This window comes from Crinia signifera, chromosome 9 (assembly GCF_055691185.1).
Source record: "Crinia signifera chromosome 9, ASM5569118v1, whole genome shotgun sequence".
Taxonomy (NCBI): Eukaryota; Metazoa; Chordata; class Amphibia; order Anura; family Myobatrachidae; genus Crinia; species Crinia signifera.
Genome location: NC_139225.1, coordinates 22362986 through 22384223, shown reverse-complemented (window position 1 = coordinate 22384223; position 21238 = coordinate 22362986). Strand labels below are relative to the sequence as shown.

The 21238-nt window shown below is 47.5% G+C and overlaps 1 protein-coding gene across 4 annotated transcripts in view; it reads right to left on the bottom strand.

The window, feature by feature from the left end:
* The window catches only part of GARNL3 (GTPase activating Rap/RanGAP domain like 3), a 203782-nt gene that overhangs the window by 67618 nt on the left and 114926 nt on the right, over positions 1-21238 (bottom strand). For all 4 annotated transcript variants that reach the window (XM_083158543.1, XM_083158544.1, XM_083158542.1 and 1 more), the window contains one exon: positions 5016-5090. In XM_083158543.1, coding sequence (XP_083014669.1) covers positions 5016-5090 — 75 coding nt within the window. The remainder of the gene's footprint in view (positions 1-5015; positions 5091-21238) is intronic.

Here is a 21238-nt window from a genome sequence, read left to right as displayed (position 1 = left end):
TGACCGCTGGCCATAATACATCTATTACACCCTATACAGACATAGGACACTACACCCCCAACATGTCCTGACCACTGGCCATAATACATCTATTACACCCTATACAGACATAGGACACTACACCCCAACATGTCCTGACCGCTGGCCATAATACATCTATTACACCCTATACAGACACAGGACACTACACCCCAACATGTCCTGACCGCTGGCCATAATACATCTATTACACCCTATACAGACATAGGACACTACACCCCCAACATATCCTGACCACTGGCCATAATACATCTATTACACCCTATACAGACATAGGACACTACACCCCAACATGTCCTGACCGCTGCCCATAATACATCTATTACACCCTATACAGACATAGGACACTACACCCCAACATGTCCTGACCGCTGCCCATAATACATCTATTACACCCTATACAGACATAGGACACTACACCCCAACATGTCCTGACCGCTGGCCATAATACATCTATTACACCCTATACAGACATAGGACACTACACCCCAACATGTCCTGACCGCTGCCCATAATACATCTATTACACCCTATACAGACATAGGACACTACACCCCAACATGTCCTGACCGCTGCCCATAATACATCTATTACACCCTATACCAGGGACCGGCAACTGGCGGACCGCGGTCCATCTCCGGACCGCGGACGCCAGATTTCCGGACCCCACAGTTATCAGGGGAAGTGAGACATGACGTCTCCTTCCCCTGACGAGCGAGCAAGCTATCACATGGGCGGCGGCTGAAGACGCGCCCAGCGTGATCAGCGGGAGACGCTGCCCTTCGACCTCCTTCCCTCCCACCCGCACGCCGAGTGAAGGACCTGACGCCACGCTGCACCCCACACCTGAGCAGGGGCTGTCAAGCGCGGGCTATCTCAGCGATCCCCGTCCACTGCTGGAGAGAGGTGCATTTTTTAAAAGGTGAGCAGAATGTGCCTTCATTGTCCCCGTATTGCCAGCATTGTCCCTGTTTTCAATACAGGGACAATGCTGCCAATACAGGGACAATGCTGGCAATACAGTGTATTGTCCTTGTATTGCCAGCATTTTCCCCGTATTGCCAGCATCGTGCCCGTATTGCCAGCATCGTGCCCGTATTGCCAGCATTGTGCCCATATTGCCAGTCTTTTGTCCTTGTATTGGCAGCATTGTCCTTGTATTGCCAGCAGTGTCCCCGTATTGCCAGCATTGTGCCCATATTGCCAGCATTGTGCCCGTATTGCCAGCATTGTCCTTATATTTCCAGCATTGTGCCTGTATTGCCAGCATTGTGCCCGTATTGCCAGCATTGTCCTTGTATTGGCAGCATTGTGCCCATATTGGCAGCATTGTCCTTGTATTGGCAGCATTGTCCTTGTATTGGCAGCATTGTCCTTGTATTGGCAGCATTGTCCTTGTATTGCCAGCAGTGTCCCCGTATTGCCAGCATTGTCCCCGTATTGCCAGCATTGTCCTTGTATTGCCAGCATTGTGCCTGTATTGCCAGCATTGTGCCCGTATTGCCAGCATTGTCCTTGTATTGCCAGCATTGTCCTTGTATTGGCAGCATTGTGCCCATATTGCCAGCATTGTCCTTGTATTGGCAGCATTGTGCTCATAGTGCCAGCATTGTGCCCGTATTGCCAGCATTGGGCCCGTATTGCCAGCATTGTGCCCATATTGCCAGCATTGTCCTTGTATTGCCAGCATTGTCCTTGTATTGCCAGCATTGTCCTTGTATTGGCAGCATTGTCCTTGTATTGGCAGCATTGTCCTTGTATTGGCAGCATTGTCCTTGTATTGCCAGCATTGTCCTTGTATTGCCAGCATTGTCCCTGTATTGCCAGCATTGTCCCTGTATTGTCAGCATTGTCCCTGTATTGTCAGCATTGTCCTTGTATTGGCAGCATTGTCCTTGTATTGTCAGCATTGTCCTTGTATTGCCAGCATTGTCCTTGTATTGCCAGCAGTGTCCCCGTATTGCCAGCATTGTCCCCGTATTGCCAGCATTGTCCTTGTATTGCCAGCATTGTGCCTGTATTGCCAGCATTGTGCCCGTATTGCCAGCATTGTCCTTGTATTGCCAGCATTGTCCTTGTATTGGCAGCATTGTGCCCATATTGCCAGCATTGTCCTTGTATTGGCAGCATTGTGCTCATAGTGCCAGCATTGTGCCCGTATTGCCAGCATTGGGCCCGTATTGCCAGCATTGTGCCCATATTGCCAGCATTGTCCTTGTATTGCCAGCATTGTCCTTGTATTGCCAGCATTGTCCTTGTATTGGCAGCATTGTCCTTGTATTGCCAGCATTGTCCTTGTATTGCCAGCATTGTCCCTGTATTGCCAGCATTGTCCCTGTATTGCCAGCATTGTCCCTGTATTGTCAGCATTGTCCCTGTATTGTCAGCATTGTCCTTGTATTGGCAGCATTGTCCTTGTATTGTCAGCATTGTCCTTGTATTGCCAGCATTGTCCTTGTATTGGCAGCATTGTCCTTGTATTGCCAGCATTGTCCCTGTATTGCCAGCATTGTGCCTGTATTGCCAGCATTGTCCCTGTATTGCCAGCATTGTCCCTGTATTGCCAGCATTGTCCCTGTATTGCCAGCATTGTCCCTGTATTGTCAGCATTGACCCTGTATTGCCAGCATTGTCCTTGTATTGGCAGCATTGTCCTTGTATTGCCAGCATTGTCCTTGTATTGCCAGCATTGTCCCTGTATTGCCAGCATTGTGCCCGTATTGCCAGTATTGTGCCCGTATTGCCAGCATTGTGCCCGTATTGCCAGCATTGTCCTTGTATTGGCAGCATTGTCCTTGTATTGCCAGCATTGTCCTTGTATTGCCAGCATTGTCCTTGTATTGTCAGCATTGTCCTTGTATTGCCAGCATTGTCCTTGTATTGGCAGCATTGTCCTTGTATTGCCAGCATTGTCCTTGTATTGGCAGCATTGTGCCCATATTGGCAGCATTGTCCTTGTATTGCCAGCATTGTCCCTGTATTGCCAGCATTGTGCCTGTATTGCCAGCATTGTCCCTGTATTGCCAGCATTGTCCCTGTATTGCCAGCATTGTCCCTGTATTGTCAGCATTGACCCTGTATTGCCAGCATTGTCCTTGTATTGGCAGCATTGTCCTTGTATTGCCAGCATTGTCCTTGTATTGCCAGCATTGTCCCTGTATTGCCAGCATTGTGCCCGTATTGCCAGTATTGTGCCCGTATTGCCAGCATTGTGCCTGTATTGTCAGCATTGACCCTGTATTGCCAGCATTGTCCTTGTATTGCCAGCATTGTCCTTGTATTGGCAGCATTGTCCTTGTATTGCCAGCATTGTCCTTGTATTGTCAGCATTGTCCTTGTATTGCCAGCATTGTCCTTGTATTGGCAGCATTGTCCTTGTATTGGCAGCATTGTCCCTGTATTGCCAGCATTGTCCCTGTATTGCCAGCATTGTCCCTGTATTGTCAGCATTGACCCTGTATTGCCAGCATTGTCCTTGTATTGGCAGCATTGTCCTTGTATTGCCAGCATTGTCCTTGTATTGCCAGCATTGTCCCCGTATTGCCAGCATTGTCCCCGTATTGCCAGCATTGTCATTGTATTGGCAGCATTGTGCCCGTATGGGCAGCATTGTGCCCGTATTGCCAGCATTGTCATTGTATTTGCAGCATTGTCCCCGTATTGGCAGCATTGTCCCCGTATTGGCAGCATTGTCCCCGTATTGCCAGCATTGCCCCTGTATTGCCAGCATTGTGCCTGTATTGGCAGCATTTTTTGGACCTCGACCAAAATTATTTCAAACTTCCGGACTCCATCAAAAATTACTTGCCTACCCCTGCCCTATACAGACATAGGACACTACACCCCAACATGTCCTGACTGCTGGCCATAATACATCTATTACACCCTATACAGACATAGGACACTACACCCCAACATGTCCTGACCGCTGGCCATAATACATCTATTACACCCTATACAGACATAGGACACTACACCCCAACATGTCCTGACCACTGGCCATAATACATCTATTACACCCTATACAGACATAGGACACTACACCCCAACATGTCCTGACCGCTGGCCATAATACATCTATTACACCCTATACAGACATAGGACACTACACCCCAACATGTCCTGACCGCTGACCATAATACATCTATTACACCCTATACAGACATAGGACACTACACCCCAACATGTCCTGACCACTGGCCATAATACATCTATTACACCCTACACAGACATAGGACACTACACCCCAACATGTCCTGACCGCTGGCCATAATCCATCTATTACACCCTATACAGACATAGGACACTACACCCCCAACATGCCCTGACCGCTGGCCATAATACATCTATTACACCCTATACAGACACAGGACACTACACCCCAACATGTCCTGACCGCTGGCCATAATACATCTATTACACCCTATACAGACACAGGACACTACACCCCAACATGTCCTGACCACTGGCCATAATACATCTATTACACACTATACAGACATAGGACACTACACCCCAACATGTCCTGAACGCTGGCCATAATACATCTATTACACCCTATATTACAGTGATGTCAAACTCATGGCACTCCAGCTGTTGTACAACTACAAATCCCAGCATGCCCTGTCACAGATTTTATATAATGGATTTCTAAAACTGTGGCAGGGCATGCTAGGCAGTGTAGTTCTACAGCAGCTGGAGGGCCATGAGTTTGACACCTGGCCGGGATACTGAGCTGGGGAGTGGCAACAAAGCCAGGTTGAGGGAGCCGGGGAGGAGGCAAAGTCAGAGTGAGGAAGCCAGGAGCAGCAGCAGCACGATGGCTGGGAGCAGGTGGAGAAAAGTCCTACATGGGTCGTACAGGACGGACGGTCTGACTTCATGACGTCTGCTCCGTCATGACGTCACATGTCGGACATGCGGATCACTGTACATGATGATCATGATGAAAAGTCAATCGTTCGTACACTATTTACCTCATCCAAAGATCCGTTCTCCACCCGGAATCTTCCAGCTCTCTGGATGGCTCCATCAGCATCACTAGAAATTAGCTGTCAAAAGAATAAAATAAAAATGTGAATACGAACATATATTTTCTGATCACCTCTAACAATCAAAAACCACTCTGACCGATTCCCAGCACTGGGGCATCATGTGACCAGCACTATATGCAAATGAGGTGTTGTTCTGCATCTCATTTGCATGAAGTGCCAGACTGATTATGTTACTGAGAAATCGGTACTTATGTAGTATCTGGGCTGCCGATTTTTTGATTGTATGCCTTAAGTTAAGGCATACAATCAGATGCGATGCGATGCGATATCGCATCGCATCGCATCGCATGCGACCATCGGATGCGATGACCCGATTTTTCCATAGGAATCAATGTTAAAATGGACTGAGTCCATTTTAACATGGAATTCAATGGGAAAAAGGGGTCCTTTTCATACCCCTACTATCCAAGTGGGCATGGAGTTGGATATAAACCTGTGGCGAGCGTAGCGAGCCACCGAGCCCGAAGCGTGGCGAGCGAAGCGAGCCCCGCGAGGGGCCGGTATTCTGTGTCCCCTCGCGGGGCTCGCTACGCTCGCCACGCTTCGGGCTCGGTGGCTCGCTACGCTCGCCACAGGTTTATATCCAACTCCATGCCCACTTGGATAGTAGGGGTATGAAAAGGACCCCTTTTTCCCATTGAATTCCATGTTAAAATGGACTCAGTCCATTTTAACATTGATTCCTATGGAAAAATCGGGTCATCGCATCGCATCGCATCGATGGTCGCATGCGATGCGATGCGATGTGCCCGATTCGACCCGATTTAAAAATCGGCAGCCCAGATACTACATAAGTACCGAGAAATCATAACTGTGATCAGCTGAGACATTTGTCATAGTCTATGTTTCTGCCTTATAGAACGATTCGTAATCCCTGAACACTGAGCAAATATTGCACCAATTACTCTTTAATTAACACCTTTCATAGCGTTAATTTCAAGATGAGACTGTGCGATTCAGCGTGACTTTAATTGAATGTATAAAGGTATTATTAGTCCTTATTTATAGGGTTCCACAAGGGAGCAAACAGTGCAGACAGTACAGGATATAAACTGCATAAAAGTTACAAAAAAGAACGTAGCAGGACACAGACCAAAAAACCACCACCATACAATTGGCGCTGGATGACCCTGCGCCCTAGTTGAATGATACTGCAGCCAGGTCCAGGGCTATGAAGAACACAGAGTGGTGGTTTAGGATGAGAGCTGGAAGACCTTGGTGACGAAATAGGTCTTGAGCATAACTGCCCCGCCCAGGAGGGGCACCCAAGGGGGCCGTGGTGACACCACGATTGTATCATTGGGCCCTCCACAATTCAAAGCAGAAATGACAGGCATTGTAAAGCTAGTGGGTCGTATAACCTGGAGCCCCCTTCGCTTGGAAAAGCGGGTGGGCCTGAGAAGCAAGGCAACAGCATCTCCGGACCAGGAGACTTGAATACTACACTGGGCAGCCTGGTGCCCCACCAGAGTTATAGGAGCCCACCGGCCAATCTGGGAGAGTGGGCAAGTCTGACTTGGAGAGCAAATTTGGAACTTTGGAGACATATGCAGAGAATGATAGGGAGCGTTTCAGTGGTAGGGAAAAGTACAGGCAGCTTCCTGGGGGCGGAACTGGTAAGAGGTAGCGGTTGTTGGCAGTGGGTGAAGGTGGTGTCGGACATATTGGGGGTGATGATTGGGTGACTGACACACAAACTGCGCAGAGGCATCTGGGGAAGGGGTTCTGAATTGCGTCAGACAGATAAGGGAAGACAAAAACAGGATGCACTCAGTATTCCAGCAGTCAAGATTCCGATGTTCATCGTGTCGATGTCGGCATCCCAACTACCTCCGGGACACCGGCGCCACAATCTTGATCTAGGGTTAGGGGCTGCAGGGAAGGACCGCATCCCATACAAAAACAATAGGAATTGATCAATGTATTAATAGATATATAGTTAGGATAGAACGAAGATAAATAAGGGGGTGGGGAGATCTTTTGGCACTGGGGGTGAGGGGGGTGTAGTGATGACTGGGAAAGGGGGGCTTCTAGCGACTCATGGATGGTTAATAACATAGCAGGTACCAATGGCATACTGATATTTAATGAAATATATGTTCAAAAATGTGTATAATAAAACATAATAATAATAATGATAATAATAATAAAAACACAGTTTCTGCAAACAAAACAAAAAAAGAAATAAACTAACCAATTAAGACAATTGGTTAATTAATGAAAGCTATATGTGGTTTATTTTTATTTTTTTTATTGTAAATCAAATTAGGTTAAAGGGCTCAATCAATATATGGATTCTGGCGGCTCTCATTGGTCAGTACATACTTCCAAGAAAATGTATTCTTAAAATGTCAGCACTGTGGATGAGAGTATAAACCCCTCGTATATACCCACTATGATGGTCATCGATCCAGCAAAATTCTTATTATAGGATATAAATATATAAAATATTACAGCAGCAGCCAACCAATCAACTTCTGTCTATCATTTCTCGATTGCATCCTAGAAAATCACAGACAGAATCTGATTGGTTGCTAGGGATCACATCACCTATGGTCATTTTTAGAAGCTTTGGTAAATGTACCCCTCTTAATTGACCAATAATGGTATCGGGGAGTCTCGGCTTTCCCAGGGTCCAGCAAGTAAGTAGTTTAATAGGCACATGTAAAATTTGTCAGTCTGCGGTCCTCGTTGCTCCCCAACTCATCGCTCTCATTAAGGTACTGAGAAAAGTTCACAAATTAGTTGTGAGAGCAAATCGGGACTGTGGGAGTGGTCAATGTGGATAAAGCAGAGAGTCACCCCCAAAATATCCAGGTCAGGCAATGGGTGGGACATAATTACCCGGTGTGGGGTGCAAACGTCATCTGCCCCTGCTTTCCTCACCACCGTACTCTACCATATTGTCTGACATTATGAAACTAAAGAAAATGATATCCAACCACCAATCGGACAAGCCATGTGCCCAACTCCTTCTGAAGGTAGCGGTTTCCATACTAGTTGAATACCTACTTATTCTGAGGGACAAGACTTTGTTGAGGTGGGAGACTATTACACTGGCTTTATTTGTGGGTGTACACAGTAGTCAGGCCACTATTCAACCAAGGCTGTAAACAGTGTTGTAGGCGCTAAGACCTGCTATATCTTTAAAGCATTTAGACCTGGGCCAAGTAGAAGGTTGGCACTCTTAGACCATGTCACTAGACATTAAGCCCAAGTGCTCCTGTCCGTCACAGGGAGGTGTTTATTGGGCCTTGAATGCCGGGCCCACAAAACATAGAATTGCCCACCAACACATTACTTCCATTAAAGTAGATCGCTATAGGTCCCTCAAAGGCCACCTTAGGAAATGCCTATGGCAATTTAAGTTGGTAGCGATGACCAACTAGCGATGACCAACTAGCGATGACACCAACGTAGCGTTCTGTCACCTCATTCCCTAAATGTTTGCTCCAGAGGCCATTTTGTTTCCTTAAAAGAGATATCTGCAGCTTCCCAAGCCATAAAATGGCTCCTCTGCTGCTCCTGCAACACACTAGATGCCGGTGAAATAAACAACATGTCATGACTAAACCAATTATTTCCTAATTATGTAGTAATATGTCTGGTAAATAACATAAAAGGAACTTTTTTTTTTCTGTGAATCTGTCTTCCCAGCTCTTTTGGAATGAAGGTTCGGGGAAAATCAGATTGCATTAGATCAGGGTAATTATACTAATGGAATAAAATGACAGCTGCCATCTGTATTTCTGTTTGTTTTGGGTTTTCGGGGGGGGGGGGGGGGGGGGGGGGGGGACGGCAACGGCCTTCAGCACCCAGAATCCCACACCTGCATCGGACTGATTTGGCACCTACCACAGTGCCTATTGGAAGTGGCGCCTAGGAGTAGTAGTTATATAAATGTAGGCGGCTCACAGCCAACGTTTTTGGTGGTGCCCAAACAACGGCTCTGTCTGAACAACATTAATCACATGAGTAATACTGAATTATAGACCATTATCCCAGAGAATGATGAGGAATAAATGACCTTCAGCCAGTGGAGGGCAGAGGATGATCTTTGTGCTGCTAGACTGGCTACAGAATATAATGCATATAGACGGACAGAAAAGGCTTTTACTTTGTCATTCCTTGCAGAGCCGTTTCCAGCCATCCAAACATAAAAATAAATGATCCATTTAGGTGCTGCTATTTAGGCAAAGTATCAGCTGGGAAAGATCATTTCAGCTGGTAGATCATTTTCTATTGAATGAATTGCTCCCTCAGGGTGGCATCATATCCTTTCCCAAGATGGCCGCCATTTGGACTTCACATGGAACGTGACATATAACCAGTGGCGGATCCAGGGGTGGGGCTTCAGCACAGTTCCAAATTGAAATAGGGGAGCCACACCCACTGCCACCAACTGCCATTCCTAACTGACTCGCTGGTGGTTGGCTTGGCTCCCCGATTTGAATTTTGAACTGTGCCGCAGCCTCCCCTGCATATAACGGATACCTTTACGTGTAAGATCATGGGTATCTACAACGCAGGAAAAAAATCCTCGATTCGCCCTCGAACACAAAGAGGCGATTTTAGCGTCTGGGAAAAAGTTGCACGTTAGAAATCCCAAGACTGTTTACACATGCGCCGGGTGGGGATGGATATGGGTCATAGGGTCGACTCAATGAAGGTCGACCACAGAAGGTAGACAGGGCTTGGGTCGACACCTGAAAAAGGTCGACATCGCTAAGGTCGACAGGGTGGGAAGGTCGCCATGAATTATCCACGTTTTTTTTGTCAAGCATTAGGTAGACAATGGAAAAATCAACACTCAAAAAGGTCAACATGAAATCACGTTTTGTTGTCCCGAATGTCGACATAGACACAATCTAAGTGTGCCGTGACCCCTTGCATGACTCACTGCACTAGCCATGCTTTTGGCACAGTGCCGAGCATATTCTCACACCATGCCGTAGTGTATGGCAAGGCATGAAATGCCGCCTATCGGCACAAGTCAGCTTAAAAAAAAAAAACTTGAAGAATTCATGTCGACCTTTTGTCTGTCGACCTCATTGCCGATACTTGTGTCGACCTTCCGACCCAGTTGACCTTGGCCATGTCGACCTGAGACCCGATGCCTTGACAAAGCTGACGTTTGGACAGCGAAACGCGTTGGCCCCCCCTTGATACCAAGATCTCAACCTATACTTTGGAGGTTCCTGCCCAATTACCTGACCACCATCTTTCCCAAACAACACCTGGAAGTCCACGGCTTAATTCATCACCAACTTGGACGTTACCTGGATATCTGGCCGCGAGGTTGAAGGTAGGCTCATATAACAACAGCCACTCCCTCGGTGAGCCCACAGGAATACAAATCGCCGTTAATCTGGACTCCGCCAATTCATATGGGACTACCTAGTGTGGACAGTGTGGGACTTTAATCCTCCACCCCGGACGGGGTATAATACCGACACGTGAGATCTGGTCACCTTTTATTGCCATTATTTCAAATGTTTATGTGCACACATTTCATTTGCGCCCACTTGTGATGCATATGCTATGGGATAATTAATGCTGCTATATATGTGTATTTTTAATTATTGTTTTTAATAAATTGTTGTTACTTTTTGATATCTGATTCACTCATCTTTAATTGGTAGCGCTGCTTTTTGTGCTGTTTTTTTCTATATATTTTTGGGGACTGACCCTCCCCATTCAAGCAGCTGCTTCAGATTGAGGTCACAACACTTTAAGCGCTCCTATGAGTATACACACTAGTGTCTACTCAAATTCTTTTGTCGACCTGAGACCTGTCCACCTTTTACGGTCCGCCTAATGACCGTATCCCCTGCGGACTACAAAATAGACAGTCAAAAGGTCTACAGTCAATATGTCAACAGGTACGTTATGTTGACATGGTAAAACATCGACACACAAAAAATGCTTCACATGTTTTTTTTTTTTAAATGTTGGGTGTTATTTGCATAGGTTTAACCATATTTGTCCCTAATTAGCAGAAACATGTCCCCTCGCAGGCTTGCTTTGCCCACTACAAGGTTACTACCGGTAATAGCTTGTGACCTAGATAGAACAGAAAAAGTTGTAAAAACATGACCCCCCCCTAAACAAAAATGTGTTGACGATATGTCGACATTTTGACCTTGTGGACCTTTTGTACCTGTCAATCTATTGACTGTTTGTGCTCCCCCGCCACCGCTTGTGCCCTAGCTACACCACTGGTGAGAGCCCAGCACTGGGGCAGCCATCCTGCAGGAGAACAGGAGGCCCAGTAAGTATAGCGTGAAGATGACAGCGTTGGTGCAAGGTGGCAGAATAACAACAGGGCATGGGGGTGCTGGGTACAGTAAACATTACAGTATTATATAAAATCACCTCACAGTTGTATTGGTAGAGGCCCCCGTGAGACGGTAATTCCACGGTGAGCGGATATGTGAGGAGACTGATACAGCGACAGGCCTGGGGAATAGGCTCTGTCAGCCAACAGGGTACAGAGCTGCTAGCAGGAAGCCAGCTCTGAGCAGGTGGAGCAGACTTCAGTACTCGGCTGCTCCCCCTGCTCACAGCCAAAAGTAAGGGGCTCATTCAGCCCAGCCTGCGGACAGTCACTAGCAGAGCCTGGGAGCTCCAGGGGTCACGTCCTCAGACGACTTTACTTCTCTCTCAGCTGGTCGCAGAGAAGGCTGGCAGCACTATTATTACATGGCGGTGTTATTCTGCCAGGCATGCCCACTGACATTCATCATTTCAGCATGGTCGGAATGTCAACGCGCTTGGCATGTCGACATACACCATGTCAACATCCATAATATTAACACCACCATACACAGAACGATTGAGTAAACAATCTGAGAGTTTACTTATTTGTTCTGTGTGACCATGATCGGGGGTACTCGGGCTCCCCCCGCACCCCTGCTGCTAGCAGACAGAGTCAGAGGCCAGCAGATTTCAAAACTCCTATTCATTTGAATAGGGCGGCCGCTGATTGGCCTAGAGAACTCTCTCAGCCAATCAGCGGCCACCCTATTCATTTGAATAGGAGTTTTGAAATCTCCTGCCAGAGGTGGGGGTGTGGCAGGAGATGCTGGTGCCGGGACATGGCCACATTGTTCATCATGCCTAAACATGGAACGGGTGTGGCCATGATCCTGCTGCAGGACAGATCATTCATCTTTCCGCCTGCTGAAGAGATCACCAGGCTCGATGAATGACCCGCAGGCACCTGCATTGGATCGTCATCAAAGCCCACACGCGGTAAGTTTCGTAATGATTGGTCGTTCTGATCGGTCATAAAACTGCCATATCGTTTAGAAAACGTAGGCCCCTTAACTGTCATTTTTTTGCAAACACAGCCAGCAACATGGCAGTTAGCAGTTGATTGGTTGGTGCAGGTGGAGCGTGTCTCGCACGCACCCCCTTCCTGAGGCTGGTGGCGGCTGGTGATTCGATCGCCAGCCCCAGCCTGAATGACCCCTCTGTACCTTACCTCTCTCCGCTTAGTAAATATACCTAAACTGCGTAGCCAATGTGGAACAAACAATAAGGTGATGTCATCGGACTACAAGTTAATTTACCCATTAGAACTAGGGATTGATACCGAAAACATTACCATTAGTGATTCTAGTCCACTGAGGCTGCGGATACAGAAATACTCGGATGCCGTATAACGGAGTGGAATAATTGCATTTTCTATTTAAATCCCCTGAGAAATTAATGTAATTAGCCTCTCTGTGACCTCCGCGTGCGTTGCTGCAAATACAAAGCAGGAATACTTCTATATACCCTGTGCATTAACCCCTCCAAATACCAGTATCAGACAGCGGCACATCTTTATTTCACAGAATAATGGACGACTCGGCCATTGGTAGATGCCAGGTTACTGCTGCCGGGGGGAGGGGCTTATTATGTACAGCGTCATTTGTGAAAACGAATCTTTTTCCCCCCGGATACGTAGATGCAAAATCCAAAGCGCTACACCTACAAAATAGGGCCTGATTCAGCAAGTAGAGGTTGCTCGCTGTTGAGCGAGCCCTGAAATGCCGCCCACTACCCAGCCAATGTCTGCCGCAGCCGAATCCCCTTGGTAACATGCAAGGGTATGTACGCGATCACATCCCGTCACTTACGGCCGAAGGGGAGATAAAACATTTGATGGTCGCTCGGCACACATCGGACTACCTACATTACCAGGGGAACGCCCGGCGTCTTCAGGAGGATGCCCAAAAAAATGCTTGGCGGTATTAGAATCTAACTCTATACCCACTTAGATGGAAACCAAGTCGGTCTAAACAAAAAAAAAGCCAATGTCGACCTTTTGCTTGTGTCAATCCTCTGTGAATGTCAACCTAGGGTATGTCAACCATTTCTAGGTGTCGGCCTAGTCATTGCCAACCATAAGTGGTTGACCCAGTGACTTTCGACCTAGACATGGTTGACCCAGGGATCGATTACCATACAGAATACCCTTGGGTATATTTGGGGCATCCAGTTAGATGGGCATTCCAGCTGGGTATGGTCAATGATGCTGCATTCTCATTGCCGTCCCTGCAAAATCCCGGGTTTCTCTTGCCGGATTTTTGGCGGGGCACAGAGCTTCTCAGCTCAACAGGCCCCCTTCATACTGCACCTCAGACCCGAGAATTTCCCGTGTCTGCCCCTTTCACACTGCTTTCCATGGTCTGTCTTCCAACAAGTGTGTGGAATTTGATTGGGTGTTGGGAAATTTGTACAAATTGCTGTGATTGGCTGTTTAAAAACATATCACATGATTACATCCCCCAATGAGCTTTGTTTTTTTGGCATCATGTGTGAAAAACCCGGGTCTAGCCTGTTCGCACTGCCATACACCCGTGTATTAGACAGGAAAAACCCTGCAAAAAACCTGTGTGTAATTCCCAGGGCGTAACACCCGGGAATTTCACAAAGACCCTTTCACACTGAGACAGGACACGGGAAATTACTGCTTGCCCTGGCAAAAACCCGGGTTTTTGCGGCAGTGAGAACGGGGTATAAATCGACCCCAAATAGGTGAGATGAAAATGGTCAACAAGGTCAAAAAGTAACCAGTATAAAAAGCCAGCACAGTCAAAAGGTCAACATGTTTAAAAGGTGGGTACTTGTTTCCTAGCACGGCCACACCGATTTACATCGGGGTGGTCGTGTCGGAAAAATCGGGTCGATCGCATCGCATGCGATTTGGTCGCATGCGATCGACGCGACCGACCGATTTTACATTGGATTCAATGTAAAATATTCCCAACCCCCCCAAATTTAACGGCGTAAACCACCACCCCACGATAGACGCCAACCCGAAGCGTGGCGAGCGCAGCGAGCCCGCGAGGGGCGGCGGTGCGCGTCCTCCGACCTTTTCATTCCCCTACTATCCACGTCGGCGTGGAGTTGAGAATAGAATAGTGTGGCGAGCGCAGCGAGCCACCGAGCCCGAAGCGAGCGCAGTGAGCCCCGCGAGGGGACGCGTATACCTGTGAAGTTATACGCGTCCCCTCGCGGGGCTCGCTGCGCTCGCCACGCTTCGGGCTCGGTGGCTCGCTGCGCTCACCACACTATTCTATTCTCAACTCCACGCCGACATGGATAGTAGGGGAATGAAAAGGTCGGAGGACGCGGACCGCCGCCCCTCGCGGGCTCACTGCGCTCGCCACGCTTCGGGTTGGCGTCTATCGTGAGGTGACGACGGGGACATCTATAATGTGAAATGGGTCATATTGGCCCATTTCACATTTTTCACATTTTCTCACGATTTCAATGGAAAAATCGGGGCCATCGCGTCGGGACCAATGTTAATGGTCCCGACCGACGCGATGCCCCCGATATTTTACCTTTCCCGACACGATTTCAATGTTAAAATATTTTTTAACATTGAAGCCTATGGAAAAATCGGGGGCATCGCGTCGGTCGCGTCGGGACCAATGTTAATGGTCCCGACCGACGCGATGCCCCCGATATTGTGTCCTAGCCGGCAAAATGGACCTGATTTCAAAGGAAATCGGGTCCATCGTGTGGATCGTGTACCTTAACTTAAAGGTACACGATCCATAAGATTGTGGCCGTGCTAGGAAACAAGTACCAAAAGGTGAATTTGGAGTTATTTAGTGTTTATTATATGCGGTGACTACTTTATGGGTTGGTTGTCAATAAGCAGCTGTGACCGTGACATTGTTAATTAACCTTTGTTTATATGGCATCAATATATTGCGTTGCACAATGTCCCCTTAACAGGACAGCCAGATAATGTGGTTGTGGGATGGAACCGGGTAAAATGAGAACGAGCCCTAGGTACGTCAGAGCCCCCAAATAAGACTTCATTTGGGGCTCTCGCAAGCTCGGTCCTCAGGACCCCACACAGTTCACATTTTTCAGGTCACCCGACAGGTGCTCTCATTACTGACTCATACTATTTAAAAGATCCACAGGTGGAGCTAATTAGTTCACTTGATTTTGTGAGGAGACCTGGAAAACATGCACTGTGTGGGGTACTGAGGACTGAGTTTGAGAACCTGTGCAGTAGACGTATACAGCATATTCTCTTATACCCCTTTCTCACTGCCGCAAAAACCCGGGTATTTGCCAGGGCGAGCGGTAATTTCCTGTGTCGCGTCTCTGTGTGAAATTCCCAGGTGTTATGCCCCGGGAATTGTGTGGCAGTGTGAACAGGTTAGACCTGGGTTTTTCTCACAAAATGCAAAAAAGCAAGTTCATTGCATTGCTCAAAGCTGCTTTTTAAACATCTAATCAAAGCTGCAGATGCCACACACTTGATGGTAGGCATACCAGGGGAAGCAGTGTGAACGGGGCAGACACGGGAATTTCCCAGGTCTAAGATGTAGTATGAATGGGGTCTGTAGAGCTGAGATGCTCTGTGCCCCGACAAAAACACGGGAACAAAACCCGGGATTTTGAGAGAGAGAGAGATAGGGGGTTACCCCTTCTCGCAGCGGCCAGTCCGCAGCGTCATGATTATCGTATTACAGGTCAGATACCAATAATAGTCTGAGGGATGATTTATCTGTGATACATTTCCTTACACTGTTTATGTGAGATCACTATTTGCACACATCCTCATTTACATAAAAGCACAGCAAGGTGGATCAATAAGGTGAAGCACATACGGACAGCACCGGTCAGCCGTATCAGAGCCTCCGTCTCCTGGATATAACCTCATGGGGGTCATAGAATAAACCAGATTTCTTGTGGCTCATACATTCCATGGGTGCAAATTGCTTAAGATCTCACTTTGATAATATTTAATTATCACACACACACACACGCACACACACAAATAGTAACATTAATGCCGTTACTGTTACCACTCTTCATCCAGAGATCCAAGCTGGTGTGATTTACACCTGCACAATGCCAGCCAATCAGCTCCTGTCATTTTTCAAACCCAGCCTGTAACTTAACAGTAGGAGCTGATTGGCTGATGCGGTATCACCTTCCTCCTTATCACTTCAGCAGGCTTAATAGATCTTCCCCAAGATGGGAGTTGTATTTATTTATTTACAGTTTCTTATATAGCGCAGCAGATTCCGTCGTGCTTTACTGAAGATGGACTGTTGCTATGGGTAACCAATCTGATTCTATTATGTTCTAGAAGGTGCTAAATAAATAATCGATTGGATTCTAAAGGCATCCAATAGAGAAAGGAGCACAGGTGGCACTGCCACCCACAGAAGCAGCGAGGGGAAGGAGGTGCAGTAGCTCAGCAGGGGGGGGGGCAGGGGGTATCCCGGCTGGTAAAACACTAGGCTAGAATCTGTACAAGCTGCCACAGTGATCTCCTCTATGTAGTGAGCAGATTCCTGGCTCTGTATCCAGACGGAGGACTGCACAGTGCATGCGAGACGCGCCCGCAGGCCAAACAGACATCTTTGTTTAATCACATTTACTGACAAGAGAGCCCTGCGCAGGGCTGATCCTCCTCCGGCCGTATTACATGTTTTCTTCAGCAAATAAGTTGGATGTGCTTTTTTTTTTCATTAAAGCAATATCTGCTGTGCAGCGAGGTCGGTAACACCGGAGAGGGGAACTGGGCGGAGGCACCAAGAGCCACCGCCTCACCCAGCAATTCCTCTGCACTGCACAATCAGCCGTCAGGGGCCCTATTTACATACATTACACCGCATCCGTCTTTTCCTGCTGTGTATCCCAATGTTAGTGAATGTAATGAAATTGGAGGTTGGTTGGATGATGCTTTGTACATCCAATGTTATATCTTTACCACCATATTATATACCACACCTTACATCCCTACAACAATCATGCAATGATCCATCTCATGGTGCGGCCTTTCTCACTTAGCCACACCCTAATCATGCAATGATCCATCTCATGACACGCCATGTCTATATATGCCACACCATAATCACGCAATGATCCATCTCCAGCAATGCATCCCTAAGACACACCCTAATAAAGATCCATTTGTAATAGGTATGGCCATCGATGATTCAAAATCATCGATGGTTCATGGCCGATGTCAAATACTTTTGCCATCGCTGGGGGAGAACCAGATGGTTTCCCTCCATCGATGGAACAGCAAAACGATGTTTTGCTTTTTTTTTCCAAAGTGCTGGGTCACGGAACATGGCTCCGCCCCCCGACACCCGCAAAGCCACGCCCGCCGTGTTTTTTATTGGCCCACAGGCCAATAAAACAAACACAATGGATGACCATCCATATGTAAAAATATCGATGGTCATCCATTGCATAGTTTAGCACTATCGATGGCCAGTTGCAGAATTGCCATCGATGGCAACCATTGATGGCAATGGCATCGATGGCCATCCCTAATTTGTAATGCCTATCCTGTCTCACTTAGCCACACCCTTAATCAACCAATGATGCATCTCATGCCACACCCATTCTCACTAAGCCACTCCCCTAATTATACAAGGATTCATCTTATGTCTTGCCCATTCTCACTAAAGCCACAACACAAATCACGCAATGATCAATAATTTCCACACCATTTTGTGGGCTAAAAACGTTCACAGCTCAAAGTTAAACTAAAAACTGTCACAGCTCAAAGTGAAAGTACATTGCAGAAGCCGTAATTTTTGATGGGCTATTAATTAGTTATATATACAAAACAAAAAAGAACATTATTCTTTTCCTTAAGACTATTCATGTTTCAGTACAGGACAGCCGTGCAAACTCATTTTCCAAAATAATATTTTAAATATCAATTTGCATTATTCCATTTACTCAGTAATGTAAAACAAATGTCTGTAATACAGAGAATTAAGACTTGCGTCCATGCAGGGAGCCGCGCGTTCTCCTATTCACTCGGCTTCCTTCTCTAATTGCCAATAACACACCATTAAACCAAACAAGGGTCTGCCGCGTGCTCTGACCCTTTCACGTAATGCAAAACAAATCCACAAATGTCACCATGAATATTAATGAGCCGTCTATGGGAAACTGCTCTGCGCATCTACAGAGCTGTCGCCGCTTTTGTTCTGCCACTTGCCAATCAAATGGGTGAGTGAACCGGTCAGTAGCGCAGGAAATGCGCGGGCTCTGGTACGCAAACACCAGACTGTCTACAATTGTCATTATTCGCATGTGCAATATGTACGCATCAACAGGAACTATGGGGAAATAATATATTTATAGCAAGATAATTAGAGATTTCCGATGTCATTGTTAACCCTTTGGGTGCCAACAGCTCTGGGAGAGATGTGCAGAAGGGTGTGGGTTGTTAGGTCTACACCAACTAGGTCGACACCACTAGGTCGACAGGCAGCAAGGTCGACATGGGTCTAGGTCGACATGGGTATAGGTCGACACAATCATTAGGTCTAAGCAATCTGACTAGTGTTTATGCTCTAAGAGATTAAATACCTCCTGCAGTGCATGCAGTCAAAATCTCGTCAGATTGCTTAGCAAATGACTGCAAATCTCTCTGTGTGTACAGAATGAGAGATACTGATCGCAATCTCTCATTCTGAACCGCTACCCGGCCTTTTTTTTTGCTTAAGAAAAATTGCTTGGTACAAATCTCTGTGTGTGTATGTGCTCTCCATGGGAGATCTTGACACCAGCAAAATTGCTTAGCACAGATCTCTACATGTGTATGCCCCTTTAGGAGCAGAACCCAACACAGTTGAGGCAGAACACAACACTGTTAGAGGCTGGACACAGCACAGTTATACCCCTTTCACACTGCAGCTCTTAAGCGGTATATTGCCGTTTTTTTAGCCTTTTTAAACCGGTTAGAGCTGCAGTGTGAAAGCGCCAGTCTGCATTTACCAGTGACAAATAACCGATACTTGCAAACGGGTAAAAAGCAGAGTCCTACACTGTTCAGAGCCGTTTTTTATGCAGTGTGAACGGTTCTGAACCGGTATATAGGACTCAGGCAGCAGTTAGCACTGAGCTGGTTATCAGCGCAGTGAATAATGATCAGGAGCCGCTTATTACATATGCACATATGTAATGAGCAGCTCATTCATATGCGCATATGTAATGAGCGGGATCTGCTCCCTCCTAGTGACCCGTGCACGCCCGCTGCCTACCGCGCTGCCTGGATCCGCAGCCAGGTACAAGCGGAGGGAGGGGGTGTTTCTAGGTGCTGGCTGTGGGGTGGGGGTGGGTGGGGTCCTGCTGCTTTACCAACACCTGTGGCTGCTGCCCCCGGGTCACCCCCTGAACCCGCTCTGCCTACTCCATAGCATATTACTGGTTAATTACTGTGTACCTTTCACAACGGGTTGAAAGGTACAAAAACGGTAATTAACCAGTGCAGTGTGAATGGGGTTAAACTTGCTCTGACCCGGTTAAAGAAACGTTTAAAAAGGGGGCTGAACACAACACAGGGGCTGGACACAACACAGTTAGGGGCTGGGCACAACACAGTTAGGGGCAGGGCACAACACAGTTAGGGGCAGGGCACAACACAGTTAAGGGCTGGACACAACACAGTTAAGGGCTGGACACAACACCGTTAGGGGCAGGACACAACACCGTTAGGGGCTGGACACAACACCGTTAGGGGCTGGACACAACACCGTTAGGGGCTGGACACAACACCGTTAGGGGCTGGACACAACACCGTTAGGGGCTGGACACAACACCGTTAGGGGCTGAGCAGAGGGCAGTTAGGAGTGGAGCACAGGGCAGTTAGGAGTGGAGCACAGGGCAGTTAGGAGTGGAGCACAGGGCAGTTAGGAGTGGAGCACAGGGCAGTTAGGAGTGGAGCACAGGGCAGTTAGGAGTGGAGCACAGGGCAGTTAGGAGTGGAGCACAGGGCAGTTGGGAGCTGAGCACAGGGTATAAGGGAATTGAACACAGGATAGTGGGGAGACCTCAGGGGTATACGGTCATTAGGTCTACACCAACTAGGTCGACAAGCATTGGGTTGACACCACTAGGTCGACAGGCAGCAAGGTCGACATGGGTTTAGGTCAACATGTGTCTAGGTCGGCAGGTCATTAGGTCGACACAAGCATTAGGTCAACATGGGCTAGGTCGATAGTCAAAAGGTCAACATGGGGTTTTCCACTGTTTTTTGAGCCGACCTGTGCTGACAGGCGGTATTTCATGCCCTACCATCCACTAGGGCGTGCTGGGAGAATAAAATCGTCTGCCCGAAACGTGGCGAGCGAAGCAAGGGGATGTGGTGCACTTCATGTCGACATTTGGGTAAAAAAAACAGTGAAAAACCCCATGTCGACCTTTTGACTGTTGACCTAATGTCCTGTCGGCCTAGACCCATGTCGACCAAGTTGGTGTAGACCTAACAACCCACACCCGACTCAGGTTAGGCCTGGAGTGATGTGGGGGAATTTACTAAAGCTTCTACAAATAAAAAGAGCGGACATTGCCCATAGCAACCAATCAGATTCTGTCTAACATTTCTCTATTGCATCCTAGAAAATAACAGACAGAATCTAATTGGTTGCTATAAGCCACATCACTGATTTTCATTTTTAGCAAACTTACCCCATGGTAACTAGTAGCTGTAGCTGACAGCCCTTTCCACAGACAGCAGAACCTGCACATTGGGCCTGATTCAGACCCAATCGCTCGGCTGCGATTATCGAACATGAGCTGTCAGTGCGAAGGACACACTGCAGCTGTTTGGGGGCGCTAACTGTGCGGTTTCAGCGGCCTCCTTCTCC